This window comes from Oncorhynchus nerka, linkage group LG7, assembly GCF_034236695.1.
Source record: "Oncorhynchus nerka isolate Pitt River linkage group LG7, Oner_Uvic_2.0, whole genome shotgun sequence".
Taxonomy (NCBI): domain Eukaryota; kingdom Metazoa; phylum Chordata; class Actinopteri; order Salmoniformes; family Salmonidae; genus Oncorhynchus; species Oncorhynchus nerka.
The window spans coordinates 53,098,476-53,114,804 of NC_088402.1; the positions used below are offsets into that span (position 1 = coordinate 53,098,476).

General features: G+C 43.2%; 1 protein-coding gene and 3 non-coding genes across 6 annotated transcripts; all 4 read right to left on the reverse strand.

Annotated features, from left to right (window-relative positions):
* Positions 1-650: 650 nt before the first annotated feature.
* On the reverse strand, positions 651-16,233 carry LOC115131913 (nascent polypeptide-associated complex subunit alpha). 3 transcript variants are annotated; one of them, XM_029663999.2, is made up of 9 exons: positions 16,127-16,233; positions 14,328-14,405; positions 6,341-8,008; positions 5,090-5,169; positions 2,408-2,485; positions 2,081-2,227; positions 1,730-1,858; positions 1,054-1,176; positions 651-766 (listed from the first exon to the last, which is right to left on the reverse strand). In XM_029663999.2, exons 2-9 carry the CDS (start codon positions 14,395-14,397, stop codon positions 752-754), a joined length of 2,310 nt encoding a protein of 769 aa, XP_029519859.2. In that variant the 5' UTR covers positions 14,398-14,405; positions 16,127-16,233; the 3' UTR covers positions 651-751. The 3 variants fall into 3 exon arrangements, with proteins under 3 accessions (XP_029519859.2, XP_029519861.1, XP_029519862.1); XM_029664001.2 differs by lacking the exon at positions 6,341-8,008 and adding an exon at positions 9,340-10,104 and having other exon boundaries at positions 16,127-16,232; XM_029664002.1 differs by lacking the exon at positions 6,341-8,008 and having other exon boundaries at positions 16,127-16,228.
* On the reverse strand, positions 838-911 carry LOC115132889 (small nucleolar RNA SNORD59). Its single transcript, XR_003864145.1, has one exon. It is a non-coding gene; the product is annotated as a small nucleolar RNA SNORD59 (small nucleolar RNA).
* LOC115132890 (small nucleolar RNA SNORD59) lies at positions 1,602-1,675 on the reverse strand. Its single transcript, XR_003864146.1, has one exon. It is a non-coding gene; the product is annotated as a small nucleolar RNA SNORD59 (small nucleolar RNA).
* Positions 2,626-2,700, reverse strand: LOC115132891 (small nucleolar RNA SNORD59). Its single transcript, XR_003864147.1, has one exon. It is a non-coding gene; the product is annotated as a small nucleolar RNA SNORD59 (small nucleolar RNA).
* Positions 16,234-16,329: the final 96 nt, after the last annotated feature.

Genomic DNA, 16,329 nt, shown 5'->3' on the forward strand with positions numbered 1-16,329 from the left:
GCCTAGTTTAATTTTAAAAAACAAGTGGTTGACCTGGCCTGACCACATATCTACAGTTACTCTATTCCTAGCCTTTATCATTTGGGGGATGGGTTAACATACCTACTCTTCGAAACACTCTGGGTTGATGCCTGGTATATTATCATAAGCATCAGTCAGGTATTTCTAGGATATCAAATTAATTGCATACTAATGCTTGAAATGGTTTGGTGCCCAAAATATCAGACACTCCTCTTTGTATTCCCATTTACCAACCTTCCGAGTGCATGCCACAGCTTCCTTGATCCATCAGTAACTCAAGAGGGGCAGTTTTCACTTGACGTCTTCTGATGAGTCATAGTAACAGATAGATTTCCAGCACCAGCTCATGAAAACTCCACCCTTCTGACTTAAATCTGTGGTGCACTCCTCTGTGTAGAATGTATATTGAACTGCCGAAATGATAAGATATCCAGTCCTACAATATTATTTAAGTAAGACAAGGGACTTCTGAAAGTTCAGTAAAACAGAGCAGAGTTTACACCTATAAAGGACTCAACTGTATTCAATATATCCCTGTTCAGACAAATCCCTTGGAGACAAGTGTTCCTTGGAGACGACGTGTCAGATGCATAATTTCACAAAATGAAAGACAACAGTGGGAAACCGCATCGATTTACCAAGCCACATCTTTATTTCTATCTTGGGTATAAATTGTACCAACGATAGATTAAAATCAGCAACCTTTCAGAACCCCGTCGACTCCAGCAGCCTACATCGTCAACTCCTGTGAATATAAGAACACAATGTGTTGATGCATGTACAAACTAAGCCCCATCATAGTTAACACTGCTTTGCTCTTCTCAGGACAGAAAGGTTGGCTTCAGTAGACTCAGAAGAACGAAAGTCACTGTATCAATCATCAATGAAGAGAAATTCTCCTGCTGGTAGATCCCATGGTAACTTGGACACAGGTCACAATTCAAATCTACAAATATTTGGAGTGAAGGGAACCCTGTGCCAGATATTATTTCATCTGGCGACAAGGGGAATTGTGTGGTAAAAATTACTTACCATAATTGCGTTGACAATGTCGTTGTTGTTGTTTTTCAGGGCGCGTACAGCCTTCGCTCGCGACACGTTGGCTTGTGACATCACAAGTTCAATGTCCTTCACCTCGACCCCGGTCTCGTCAACCTATGTATTGAGACAAAACGTTAGTATATATACACATTTGACAGTCAACTCGCACTGCAATTAACTATCATCTCCAGGGGAATTGGGCTTTTGGATTGGGCCCATAAATTACCCCATTAAGCATGGGAGACTACTACAATCAAACTACATGGAAATTATGTTTACCTTTATTTAACTAGGCAAGTCGGTTAAGAACAAATTCTTATTTTCAATGACGGCCTAGGAACAGTGGGTTAACTGCCTTGTTCAGAGGCAGAACGAAAGATTTTTACCTTGTCAACTCGGGGATTCGAACTTGCAACCTTTCGGTTACTTGTCCAACGCTCTAACCACTAGGCTCAGAGCTATACAATCGAATGTACAACAAAACATACGGTGCCCGAGTTTTGATAATGTACAAACTAAACCCTATCATAGTTAAGTGCTCTTCTCAGGACAGAGGGGTTGGCTTCAGTAGACTCAGAAGAACGAAAGTCACTGTATCAATCATCACTGAAGAGAAATTAACTCCTGCCTATTACATAGTAACTTTTTCACCCCTCAATGCCCTCACCTCTTCCTCTTCGCTCTCCTCCTGTACGGTGGGAGTCTGTGTGTTCTCCTGGATGTTCGACACAGCTTCTCCCTGTACCTTGAACTTCTCTGCCGCTGCCAACTGGGCTTGCTGTGAGAGATCCTCGATCTGAGACACAAAGGGAGAGAAACGGGCAGAGATATCAGTGCCGTATCCTTTAGCAAGAACACCAACACCTTGGTTGAAGGATATTACACTGTATATTTGACTGATAACCAGAATCGCATACTATCGTGAAAGAACAGTTAAACTAGATGGAACAATGCCAATAGCATTTCAGATTTAAAAGGAGACCAGAAAATACAATTATAACGGTATCCTGGATCTTACCTTAGCCTCACCAAAGACAATGTAAGTGTCTGATGCAGGGCTCTTGTAGACATCTGGTTTGGTGATGACGAATAGGATGTTCTTAGACTTGCGAATGGTAACCCTGGTGACCCCCGTCACCTGCCTGAGGCCCAGCTTTGACATTGCCTGAAGAAAAGCAAATCATGGGTTATATTTTGACTGGAACCGTACTCCTCAACTATCCATTGTTTATACGGATAGTTAAAGGTGGCATAGTCATTTACATTTTTCAACGTACACTTTTAAGATAGGAATGTCTAATGAAAATATGATGGAGTCCAGATAGTTTAAAAAAAAGCTAGTTACCTTTCGTGCCTTCTTTTCACTACGGCTCTGTTTGGCTTTGCTAACAGGTTCCTCATCTATTTCTGCAGCAGCTGCAAGCTGCGGGGGAAAAAATACATTTATCCTCCTTTAATGGCAGTCAAGGTTTCAGAGTGCGAGCAAAAAAACTCTACCCATATGTAAGAATATGGCATGAATGGTGAAAACAAAACAAATGAAAGTATCCCTTTGGCCGTTGCTCTTCTCAGGACAGAGGGGTTGGCTTCAGTAGACTCAGAAGAACGAAAGTCACTGTTATCAATCATCACTGAAGAGTCAAGGATCTATTCTTAAACAGATAGTCAGGGGTTCTAATCATGTTGTGAGTGCAGTTCAAGTGTTTACTCAGTCCCTCCAGGATGTCGCTGGGATTTCTTTGTGATATTTGCATTGTCCACTGTGGCGAAAATGAGCCGACGAGGGAAAAGTATTGTTGACGTCTGGTTTCATTTGTTGGAATGTGCTAAACTTTGATAATTGACGTCGTAAATAAAAGATAGGAAATTAAAGAGACTGGGTTAGAAGTTAATGGTTCTCCGAAGAAAGGCTTTGGAATGTGTATTAGATGAAAGAGGGGTTGAGGTCAGGTGGTGAGGACACATTCTCTTAGGAGAGTAATAAATGTTTGGAATCATGTTACCCTCTTTATTAGCATCCTGTAGAGCCTTAAAATTAAGGATTGGAGAGAAAGGGGAGTGTTTTAAGTAGGATGCATATAAACTGTGAAGCCAAATCTTTTGCTGTCTGTTTTCAGCTGTACAGAACCTTTGGGGAATGATTAAACTTGGTTAAAGCTTCTCTAGTGTCCGTGAGTTATTTACTCTGAAAAATAAGAATTTAACAGATTGAACCATATGTGGTAAACGTGCAATGATTAGGGATGGCCTATATAAAATCGGTAAGCATATCGGAAACAGCCAATATTAGCTAAAAATGGCAACATCGGCCCGATGTCTAGTTCAACTCCGATGTGCAAAACCGATGTCAAAGCTGACGTGCACACCTATATTACGTAGGTAGCAGACATGACGTAATGACGCCACAAACAAATACAGAGCTACGTGTACAACACAGCATTCCTAACCTAGCCCACAACGTCTGCTGGGTGGATCTATTTTGACGTTTCAAAGGAAGATAACAGAAAAGCCATATGCAACGTTTGTGCCGCTATTATTTCCAGAGGGGAGAAAGTGAAATCTTTGAATACCACAAACCTAATTACTCATTTGAACGTGCATCACCCCCAGACGTTCAGCGGCTACCTAGAATAAAAGCAGGGGAAAAAAAGAAGCTTCCAACAACTAAACAAGTTCAAGTCAACCAGTCATTTGAAAGAGTAAGAACATTAAAGCGAGACAACTCAAAAAGGCAAAATCCATCAACGCCAAGATAATGAAATTCATTACCCATAACAACAATCAACCGTTCTCTGTTGTGGATGATGTTGGCTTTCGCCGACTGGTACACACTACCGGAGTTACACAGTATTGTTGAAAAGCACATCCATTAACTACTTGCTATGGGCGTCACTGCTATTAGCTTCACGACTGACATTTGGACCAGCGATGTCAGCCCCATGAGCATGCGGAGTCTGACAGCACAGTGGGTGGACGAGGATTTCGTACTGAGGAAAGCCGTATTGCACGCTCAATAATGTGCTGGTTCTCATACCGCGGCTGCCATTTCAATGGCATTTGAGAACATGAAGACACTCCTAGCGCCATTCAAACAACTGACTGGAGAAATAAGCTCATCAACTGCGTCTGCAGCAGACGTGATACCCTCTGTCATGGCATTGAAACACCTGCTCAACAAAACAGCAAACAGACCGTGGGGTTAAAACTTGTAAAAGTACTAGAGGCTGTGAACAAGTGATTCGGTGGCATTCTCTCTGAGCCTCTTTACTGTGTCTCCACCAAGCTCGATGCTAGGTACAAGGGCCGCTACTTCAATGCAGACAAGAAACAGGGTTTACGTGAAATGTTAGACACAGCGGGACAAGATGGAAACAGACAGTGCGCACCGATGAAGAGAACCCACGATAGAAGAGGCTACGGACCAACTGAGCTGAAACTTCACTGCTTGACATGCATGATGAAATCCTCTGAGAACGAAACGACTGAACAACGAAACAGCACAGCAAGTGAAATAAATAGGTTTTGATCATGTTTTTTTTAATACTGGTAATGGGGACATACATAAATGCCAACAAAATAACTTATTGGTCAGTGTGTGTGTGTTTCAACTATTTAACTGTACTAGAACGCTTAAAATGCTGCTAAAATATTAAATAATCAGTATCAGGTTTTTGGCAAGGAAAGTATCAGATTTTGGTATTGCCCAAACATTTCATATCAGTGCATCCTTAGCAGTGATTGGTTGAAATTGCGAGTCCTCTTTTTTTATTGAAGTTTTATGCAATAATATTGCGACGTTTTGACTCTTAATGCAGAAATATTGCGTCAATTGGTCAAATTTGAAAGCCCTCACAATATGCGTTGGGAAGTTGTTGATTTTTCTAAATAAAATTGTGATTGCAGAATCCTGGAGGGACTGTTTCTGTATCAGTATATACAATATATAAGCAGTTAATACAATCTGTGCCCTACCAGACCCTTGTTCAGGCAGTCTTACCTGGGCACTTGATCACTCAGGTGGTCTTACCTGTGCTTGCTGTGTCTGTGCGGAGTCCTGTTCCTCCAGATCTGGTACAGACTCATCGCTGTCCGATTCAGTGCCAGACCCTATAAGCACCCCACAGAGAAACAAGCATTAGTCACATTATACAGGCTGTCACAGGCAGATGCCTGAGCAGCAGATAACCAGTTATCTTACAGTAGCGCCTGTGTAAGACCGGAGAATTGTAATTGTATGGGTCATTTAACTGAGCAAAGTCGGTTTAAGGCACCGAGACCAATACAAATTGAGATGTAAAATGAGCCCAACATTTGTTGGTGGTAAGTGAATTTAACCTAGTAATTTGAGGCACTGAAAGAATAATGGTTAAATGTGGATGAGGGGAAAAAAAAAAAAAGTCAGTGTACAAACTAACAGACCTGCTTAGAAATAAATGTTAAAATAATATTATGGTAAAATGTTGCCTTAGTCATACAGATTTAAGATGGCTCTCCGAACTTATGACCCCCCCAAGGATATTTTATAGAGTTCCATACTATGGCTCAATTAACTATCATTGTGGGGAAAAACAGCCACCAAACAGTGTCTAAAAATAGTAGGGAATTTGAGAACATTTACATGATTTGAACTTTTAACATGCATCTTGATGGGAGGCAAAACATGCCAACTGGAACCTTCGGTTGGTTTGAAAGAACACAGTTCAAGGGGAAATCAGCAGTTGCTACATCAATTTGACTTATAAATGCTTCATGAGCTTAGTTCAACTGTCGTACCCCTTCGGAACCCAAATTAAGCTTGTTTTAACTCCAATATTTGTAAACAAGAAAATGTACATAAACACTATTTGGCCTCAAAACATGGTTAAAACTATAATTTTGATATCATGGACTGTCAAATCCATAGCACAGTCTATTAATTTGAGAGTGATTACATTTCTCCTGCCCCACCCCTCAGCTTTTTACCAAACCAGGGGTGGGGAGGCCACTGTTGATTGCCGCTTAAATTATAATCCAAAATAACAAAAATGGCACTAAAGTGGGAGCACTGATTTCACCAATCAATAGCTCCAATTACATGTAATCTTTGAAACAGGCCAGTTGAGGTTACATTTGAAGCAAATCTAATACACAGACTACTACAATCTCTACTTTCTTCAACTCAAACCTGAAGAAAAAGGGAAGAGACACTTGAGCAAGCCAGTGAATGGGCCACAGAACTCAACATTGGCAGACAAACAGAGGGGGGACAGGAGACAGAGAGAGGAGGAAGAAGAAATACCCTCATTCTTGGTCACAGGCTCCGGTTTGGTTGGGGTTTTAGCAGGGGTGGGGGCAGGTTTTGAAACTGGAGGTGGTACAATCGCTACTTCAACAGGCTTAGGGGAAGCTACAACAGGATCAATTGGCGCAGGCTTGGGCGGAGCCGGTGCAGCTACAACAGGCTCAATTGGCGCAGGCTTGGGTGGAGCTGGTGCAGCTACAACGGGCTTATTTGGCGCAGGCTTGGGTGGCGCTGGTGCAGTTATAACGGGCTCAACTGGGCAAGGCTTGGGTGGAGCTAGTGCAGCTACAACAGGCTTTTTTGGCGCAGGCTTGGGTGGAGCTGGTGCAGTTATAACGGGCTCAACTGGGCAAGACTTGGGCGGAGCTAGTGCAGCTACAACGGGCTTTTTTGGCGCAGGCTTGGGTGGAGCTGGTGCAGCTACAATGGGCTTATTTGGCACAGGCTTGGGTGGAGCTGGTGCAGTTATAACGGGCTCAACTGGGCAAGACTTGGGCGGAGCTAGTGCAGCTACAACGGGCTTTTTTGGCGCAGGCTTGGGTGGAGCTGGTGCAGCTACAATGGGCTCAACTGGGCAAGGCTTGGGCGGAGCTGGTGCAGCTACAACGGGCTTAATTGGTGCAGGCTTAGGCGGAGCTGGTGCAGCTACAACGGGCTTAATTGGCACAGGCTTGGGCGGAACTGGTGCAGCTACAACAGGCTTAATTGGCGCAGGCTTGGGCGGAGCTGGTGCAGCTACAACAGGCTCAACTGGAGCTGGATTAGGGGGAGCTGGAGAAGCAACTAGGGCAGGCTTAGGAGCCTCTACTACTGTAGGGGGTGAGTAGACTGGTGCAGCTACAACGGGCTTAATTGGCACAGGCTTGGGCGGAACTGGTGCAGCTACAACAGGCTCAACTGGAGCTGGTTTAGGGGGAGCTGGAGAAGCAACTAGGGCAGGCTTAGGAGCCTCTACTACTGTAGGGGGTGAGTAGACTGGCATCTTTACTGGCTCCTCTGGTGGAATGAGTGGTGGAAGGTCATCATCCTCCAGAGCAGGCTTAGCTGGTGCAGGGGATGCCTTGACCTCTTTCACCTCAGCTTTGGGCACAGGCTTAGGCTTGGCCTTAGGCATTTCAGGGGCAGCTTTAAGTGGGCTAGAGGCAACAGCATCAGCAAATGACATAGGGGCTGATGCAGCATTCTTTGAGGTCACTTTGAAGGCCACAGGGGAAGCCTCAGGCTTGGGAGAGACGGGTGAGGCAGGTGCAGGATCTGCAGCAACAGGTGCTGGCATGGCCACTACTGGTGCAGGAACAGGTTTGGCCTCTGTGGGGGCAGGAGCTTTGGCTGGGGCTGGCAGGTCAACAGCAGGCTTGAAAGCCTCTCCTTTCTTAGCCTTTCCTTGTTTTCCAGCCTTTACAACCTTTGGGACGGCACGGTTGCCCTGGCTGGGAGCTCCAGATGCCCCAGGTGAGGTAGCTAAGGGGGAACGGGGTGTTGAGGAGGTTTGCTTTGGGGAGGTAGGAGAAGAGGAGGCGGCAGATATCGAGGTCTTTTTTCTTCTGCCAGGGACAGCCTTTGGGGTCGAGCCACCCTTGGCCTCTTTGCCTTTGGGCTTGGCAGGGCCAGAAGCAGCCTGGGGTTCCTGGGAGGTAGCCACACTTGCAGGGGCAGAGGGTGCGGCTGAATGAAACAAATATGTTTGTTAAAAATTTGGAAGGAAGTCAAAGCCTGAACCATGCGGGTTAAAAGATCAGAACACACAAGACAATGTTACCTCAGAACTCCAGGGTTAGGAAAATGAACACCACACCAACCTTATTTCCAAAATGGAAGGATTTGTTGCAGGGCAGCAAACTCAATGCACACTACAATTCAAGTATTCGGGCAAAACCACAACTGACAACCTAAAGTTAAAACACCAACATCTACTTGGTCCAAGCACAGACCCACACACAAAACATTTTCTACAGCGTTAGTCCAATTTCATAACCAGAGAGCAAAAGTGAGGACCCACTCAGTGCAGAGGAAAGCGTGGCACTATTTACACTAAAATACATTTGTGACAGTGGTATGACAGGTCAAATTCTAAGGAGCTGTAGCAGGTATAAACAATGCTATGCATTGTTTGACCTAAGCCCCCTAATGGGTTCACACTTTAAGGCAAATTCAGCCCACTAACAACCATAACCTGAAATTGTTCAATCGACTGAATGAGATTGTAATTCGTTACTTTTTTTTTTTTTGCAGTGATGAGGTGCAATGTTGTTCATTTTGGAGGTAAAAATATAAATTGTGGTTTACGACCAAGTTTAAAAGTCGGGCTATAGTATAGACAAATAAATGCAATTGTTATTTAATAGAAACATGACCAATTTCATAGGTTAAATTAAAAAACAACCCACAAGGGATTAAATGTGGCTAGTGAGTAGTAAAAAGTTGTACCGCAATGACCAAAAAGCCATAACTGGAACTATTACCACTCCCTAACCACCCCCCCATTGGCTACAAATACCAGTGTTAAAAACAGATACTGCAGTTAGAGCACATTAACACAGTTGGCTAGGTGGCATTATTCCTGATAAACACCAATAAGCCCAGAGAAAGTTAGAGAGACTGAAATAGTACAGTCAAAGGACAGTCCACATCTGATGACAAAAGACGAAGAAGTTGCTGGAAGTCAGTTCTTTACATTAAGTGCCTAAATGGACTGGCCTGTTTCAAGGTGAAACGCTGGGTTTAAACAGTGACGCAAGAGAAAATTGAGAGCCAATGGATACTCATGAGATAATAACAAGCCCTAAAAAAGAAAATGTAATATTGAAAATCTCTTCATTTCTCTAAACATAAGCCCTTTTCATCAAGCATAACAACATTTTACTATTTTTTGGGGGCAAAACATAACATTTGAAAGGGCAAATATAGGCCCGGCAAAAAAAGAGACGAAATGTCTGAAAAGGGGGAGCTGCTGTAAGAGGGGAAAAGCAACCAACTTTGCACACAAAATGACCCACCTGACAGGAGACAGGTGGAGACGGTCGGGCCTGCACGATTTGACATCACCTTCGTCTGGACGGCCTCAGAGAAGGCCGCAATTGGTTCTTTCTCAACAGAAGTTTCGTTTAGCGTGTCAATGGTCATATCAGCAGGCAGTGCTTCAGGTTCTGGGGCCCCAGTGTCCGAGCTGGCCACTTCAGTGCATAGTACGGCATCATCAAGAGCTGGATCCAGACTCACAGTCTCCAACTCTTCAGTGATCATCTCGACTGCAGGCTCGGGGGTGACTTCTGGAGTTACACGTGCCATCCCATCAATAGTGTCTGCGATTGGCTCTTTAGCAGCAGGTGCTGGTTCTTGGACCGGAGTCTCTTCAGCCACTACCACGGGTTCTGCAGCCACTGCCACGGGTTCTGCAGCCACTGCCACGGGTTCTGCAGCCACTGCCACGGGTTCTGCAGCCACTGCATCTTGAGTGGCTGCCACGGTAGCCTCTATAACTTCAGCTGAATCTTGAATGATGACCTCTTCTGGTGCTTGGGTGACCTGTTGTTCAGCAGTTTCTTTACGTTCTTCAACAATGGTTGCTTCAACTTCAGGTGTTGCTTCTACACCATTAAGTTGTCCACTAGATGCCTCTCCTAAAGCCATTTCTGACACTGGTTGGGATTCGATCTCTGGAAGAACAGTGGCGGATCCTAGAGGCACAGGACTCTCCAAAGCGGCTGCCTTGGTCACGTCAGACACAGCCATCTCAGGGGGAGCAGAGGAACTCAACACCCCTGGAGTTGATAGGAAGGAAAGGAGGAGCGGAAGGAGCGGCAGGGGGGTAGTCACAGCAAGTGTGAGGAGCGATTGATAAGCTTACAATAACTTTTTTTGAAGCATATGATCAAAATGATTTAACCCCTCGTTTAATAAAATCTAACTACAGTAACGGTATTCTCCTATACCAGGTACTTTTACCAACATGAGGAAGTTGGGGTACAAAGGTTTTGATTATATGACACAAAATATTAAGAGGAAACAATTGAATGAGCACATTTTTAGAATTGGGGTTGTGATCTAGATCTACACTATATATACAAAGGTATGTGGACACCCCTTCAAATGAGTGGATTCGGCTATTTCAGCCACACCCGTTGCTGACAAGGTGTATAAAAGCGAGCACACAGCCATACAATCTCAATACACAAAATTCTGCCCTGCTAGAGCGGCCTGGTCAACTGTAAGCTCTGTTATTGTGAAGTGGAAACGTCTAGGAGCAACAACGGCTCAGCCACAAAGTGGTACGCCACACAAGCTCACCTGTCCTCAGTTGCAACACTCACTACCGAGTTCCAAACTGTCTGTATGAAAGCAACATCAGCATAAGAACTGTTTGGCGGGAGCTTCATGAAATGGGTTTTCCTTGGCCGAGCAGCAGCACACAAGCCTAAGACCACCATGAAAAATACCAAGTGTCGACTGGAGTGGTGTTAAGCTTGCCGCCAATGTACTCTGGAGCAGTGGCTGTGTGTTCTCTGGAGTGATGAATCACGCTTCATCTGGCAGTCCGACGGACGAATCTGGGTTTGGCGGATGCCAGGTGAACGCTACCTGCCCCAATGCATAGTGCCAACGGTAAAGTTTGGTGGAGGAGGAATAATGGTCTGGGCGTTTTTTTTTATGGTTTGGGCTAGGCCAGTGAAGGGAAATCTTAATGCTACAGCATACCACGATATTCTAGACGATTCTGTGCTTCCAACTTTGTCGCAACAGTTTGGGAAAGGCCATTTCCTGTTTCAGCATGACAACGCCCCCGTGCAAAAAGCGAGGTCCATACAGAAATAGTTGGTTGAGATCGGTGTGGAAGGACTTAACTGGCCTGCATTGAACACATTTGGGATGAATTGGAATGCCAACTGCGAGCCAGGCCTAATCGCCCAACATCAGTGCCCGACCTCACTAATGCTCTTGCGGCTGAATGGAAGCAAGTCCATTCAGCAAGTCGCAGCAATATTCCAACATCTAGTGGAAAGCCTTCCCAGAAGTGCAGGGACCAGCTCCATATTAATGCCCATGATTTTGGGACGAGATGTTCGACAATCAGGTGTCCACATACTTTTGGTCATGTAGTGTATCAATTCAGTTGAACCAAGGTGTTTGCGAGGTTGTTCAAGGATGCAGACATCAGCCTTCCGTTTACTAGAGGTGAACCAAGAATGGGTGAATGTTGCGTGTACCCACAAAACCAAACTTGGACCCATGTCCCAGTTTCCATGCAGTGCCTAAATGCACAAGATTGTGACTGGAAAAACCTTGAGACCGAAAGTGGGTAGAAACCCTCTGAAGAGCGAGCAGCATTCAATACATCTACAAATCGTAATGACACAATATTTCAGAGTGAAAAGAATCTTACCACAGAGAACCATGCACACTGAACCACTAGTGAAAACGGTTGAATTAGAACATTTAGATTTAACAGGTTGCTATTCTGTTTGATGTGATGAGGCAATTTGATAACCTTACCTGAATTACAGTCAAATAACTAGAACTGAAAAACAAAATGTAAACATTTTCTCATCCACTGCAATTTAACCCAAATCCCCAAGTGGATTTTCAACACTTTTCTGGAACAACGCAGTCTTCCTTGCTGAACAAAAACAATTTACCGCTTTTCCAACGGTCTAACTTTAATTCCTTAAGTCTTCTCCTGTGGCCATAGCTAACAGTTCCCATTTATCAGCAAACACCTATGGTGTTTCCACTAGCAACACTAAGTAATTACTTGCAAAACTATGTGGGCTCGCTCCATAAACACTGTACTGTAGTTTCTCATCAACTTCATTAATAGGCACCTGTGGTACTGAACATCCAGAATCTTCTCCAATCAATATTAGTAGTCTTCACTTGTTCAGCACCTTCTTCAGCTGCCATCATGACCAGTGGTCTTCAAAAGCAAATATGTGGCCTTCACCAGCTCCAACTCATTGTCTCTTCAGGAAACATGGCGATTCATCTGCTTATAACCGTCATGGTTTTCAACACTTCACTCTTCCGGTTCAGGGCTTGGTAGTGTGGAAATCCATAAGTGTCACCAATTATCTCCACTTGCATATTGATGAATCTTTGTTATACTAATCAGAATTTTGTTTGCTGCAGCATGTAAATGAAATGAGAAAATGCTCTAAGAAAACTATCAATACTAATTGCATTTAAAACCAATGTTTCTTAAATGACTTGAAAATAAAGCACCATAAGATACTTCACAGAAGCAGCTTACCTTTGCCATCAAACATTAAGTCAAATTAATGCCATAAAAAGGCCCGCAATTGTGAGCATAACATTACCAACCATATCACTAACATGGTCAAAGAGAATGTAGGTGTGAATATAAAAAATTAAAAGCTGGTCTAAAAACTAAATATATTTCCAGAAGCATAAGGAATTCCTAATGCTCTATGATAAGTCAGTGACACTTTTTAATGCAGAGGTTGCTAATAAAATAGTATCACATATACTGAACAAAAATATAAAATGAAACGCATTAAAAAATATATATATATAAAAATGAAACATGTAAAGTGCTGGTCTCACGTTTCATGAGCTGAAATAAAAGATCCCTGAAATGTTCCATGTGCACAAAAAGCTTATTCCTCTCAAATTGTGTTTACATCCCTGTTAGTGAGCATTTCTCCTTCGCCAAGATAATCCATCAACCTGACAGGTGTGGAACATCAAGAAGCTGATTAAACAGCATGATCATTACATATGTGCACCTTGTGCTGGGGACAAAAAGCCACTAAAAATGTGCAGTTGAGACAACACAACGCCAGAGATCTCAAGTTCAGGGAGCGTGCATTTGGAATGCTGACTGCAGGAATGTCCTCCAGAGCTATTGCCAGAGAATTTAATGTTCATTTCTCTACCACCTCCAACGTCATTTAAGAGAATTTGGCAGTACATCCAACAGGTCTCACAACCGCAGGCCTTGTGTAACCACACCAGCCCAGGACCTCCACATCTGGCTTCTTCACCTGCGGGATTATCTGAAACCAGCCACCCGGACAGCTGATGAAACTGAGGACTATTTCTGTCTGTAATAAAGCCCTTTTGTTGGAAAAAAAATCTTGATTGGCTGGGCCCTGGCTCACCAGGGGGTGGGCTTATGCCCTCCCAGGCCCACCCATGGCTGCACCCATGCCAAGTAATGTGAAATCCATAGATTAGGGCCTATTGAATTGATTTCAATTGACTGAACTTTAACTCAGTAAAATGGTTGAAATTGTTGCATGTTGCGTTTATATTTTTGTTCAGTTATAATTAATGCGTGCAGGATGTTTCTTTAAAAAATGTCCATGCACATGCCACTACATCGATACCCGTGCATTAGAAAGTGTTTTACAACACAGTTGTCGGTACAGTAACATTCAACACATGCGGTTGTGAGTGAGTGGGTTTCAGTAAATAAGGGGTCCTGGATAACCCAATTTGACCTGCAGTGAAATTCAAGACAACCACAATGTTTTAATCCATCTCAAATCCCCCAAAATTGTTCCCACACCCTTTTTTCAACATTGAAGCAAAGTGAGTCGATGACTGGCCAAACATAATCGTTGAGGGCTACTCGCTTCAAAGTAAAAAAAGAAATGATCAGCCCACCCTTCCCCTTAAAAGAAACCTGACACCACATATCCCTATATATGAGAATATGTGTAAAGCTGTACTTGACGCAGAGAAAACGGTTCCAAGTGAGCGTCCCCAACAGTGTGTCATTCTACAGCAGTGTCACCTGCTTGATTATCTAAGTGTCAACTGATGGGTGATACACTTCCTGAAGGAGTTCAATTAATATAGAGCTCTCAAATAACAGCCACCACTCCACTGGGGAAATATGACTTCAGTCACTACATCGAACAAGCACTGTTGAATTAGCTACTGCAGTGTTTGAGTTCCAGGACCCCATTAGCCTTGCAGTTTAGTATCTTAGCATGCAGGTGTGATGTAATAATGCTATACAAACCAGTCTCAACTTGTGGCTGCTGCATCTCCTGCTCAGTGACCGGGACCGTCTCTGTGGCTTCACCAGGCATGCTTGTGTCTGAAATGAGAAATCAAGGAATGACTCACCAGGAATAACTGACATGGCATGAATAAAACACAGACTAACTTACTAGATACTTTTACACGTCTCCCATTGACTAGGTAAATCCATAGAGAGCAGATGACCAAAAAAATGTAGTAGTAGGAATTGGATTCAATGAGTACATTAACCAGCACAGTAGTAATTCGATATTAAACGGATTATGGCAGTAGGCAGATTATGCAATCATGTAAACATCTTACTCTGTTCATCTTAAAATCGGCATTAGGTCAAAATCAAAGTAAGCATACACCGATTAATGCACCTGGTTTTCTGTGCAATCTTTCTAATTATTTGCACATGTAAACACCTTAATTGGCATTCCCAGTGCTGTATTTGATTGGTGTATGTGTTAACACCAGCTGAGCTAGCCTCCCTCTTCAGTGCTGAGTGAAGTGCGTTCAGAACAACTGAATGAATGCATAGAAGTAGTTCACAAACTTTATATGTCCGGTCTCAAAATCAAATGCTTCCAAAAAAAATCATGCTCACTGTGGCAGAAGGTTTATTTTGATTGGGGATTCTCTGCATTTATCAGAGTGCCATCAGGTAGCCCGATTTCAGATGTGTCTATGTAAAACATTAAGGGAATCCTTCTTGCAAAGCATGTAAAAGTTTTAATCGAACTATTATATTAATCTATCCACAATAATCGCATTATTGTGTGCATGTAATCGTACACAATGTCTCAGTGAAATCACCTGCACACTTCCGAGTCCTCTCCTCACCCCCTTAAACACCATTGAAGGAAGTCAGATGGTATAGGGACCTCTGCCTCCCTCATCCAATTGGTATTGAGAAAGAGGACGCGAAAAGTATGAAATTGAGGTTCTCCCACTGTGTTCAAATCCAAATCATTCCCAGCTAAATACTAAGTCAAATATAATTTTATTGCGGATGTAACGAAATTCTAGGACGGCAGATTATACTCAATGTGACCAACTCATACTGTCAAACATTGGTTAGGTACTTACTGACAGTGAGGGTAACTGGATAAATTAGTGGTTAGCCAATAAGTCATTTTAATTTCGAACTCAAACGTTAACTGTGTGTTTCACGTGTTGCTAATGTAATGATACATTCCCTAGTTAGCAAGCTAACTAGCCACTTTACATGGATTAACGTTATCTAGATAGTTAATACTGGCAAGCTGCAAACCAGGAGACAAATGGACACTGGACTAAAACGCTGTTTAATAGAACGTCACAGCAATAACAATCATAGCTACCAACTTGTATAGTCAAAGAAAACAGTAAAAGATTAGGGAGATGGTTAGCTAACGGTACTCTCACTTTCGAACAAGCTTCGCTTGAATCTTGCTAGCTGGATGTGCGCTGTCAAAGATATGTTCATAGGTTGAGTCACTGACAACTTCCACTGAACACTACACAAGTTGCCCCATCCGTAAAACTTCCAATTCGTCCTGTGTTCTCAACTGTCGCGTCACATGAAACCAAGCCTATACCCGTTAGCAAATGTGGGCAAAGTCGTGTTCCCCCATTTTGTACCAGAGATCGACAACATAAACAGTGAATATTTCTGTGTACAGATAATGATATGGATAAATATCCACATAAGGGGTATGCCACGCTTCTCATGTACTTTCAGAGCCATGTTTTAAATCATTTAAACTGCGATAAATGGTTAGATGAAGTTAGATTCGCGGCAGACACACTCACCGAGTTAGGATTCTATATCCAAGATGGTTGTGAGAGAGAATTTCTGACCTCGGTCTCCCGATATCACATTTTGCACTAACTTCTTCCGGGTCGTTTTACAAAAAAAAAATACAAAAAAATAAAAAATCTCTTGTGTATCCTTGCATTAGTTTCTTGTTAGATAGTTACTTTATGCATTTTCATGACACAAACCATAGATTGAC

What these genes read in the sequence shown, in the direction of transcription:
- LOC115131913 (XM_029663999.2), bottom strand. Translation starts at nt 14,397, where the DNA reads ATGCCTGGTGAAGCCACAGAGACGGTCCCGGTCACTGAGCAGGAGATG. An exon ending in GCCTGTGACCAAGAATGAGG is followed by an intron (nt 5,170 to 6,340) that starts GTATTTCTTCTT and finishes GGGTGCTTATAG; the next exon opens with GGTCTGGCACTGAATCGGAC. An exon ending in AGGAGAGCGAAGAGGAAGAG is followed by an intron (nt 1,177 to 1,729) that starts GTGAGGGCATTG and finishes CTCAATACATAG; the next exon opens with GTTGACGAGACCGGGGTCGA.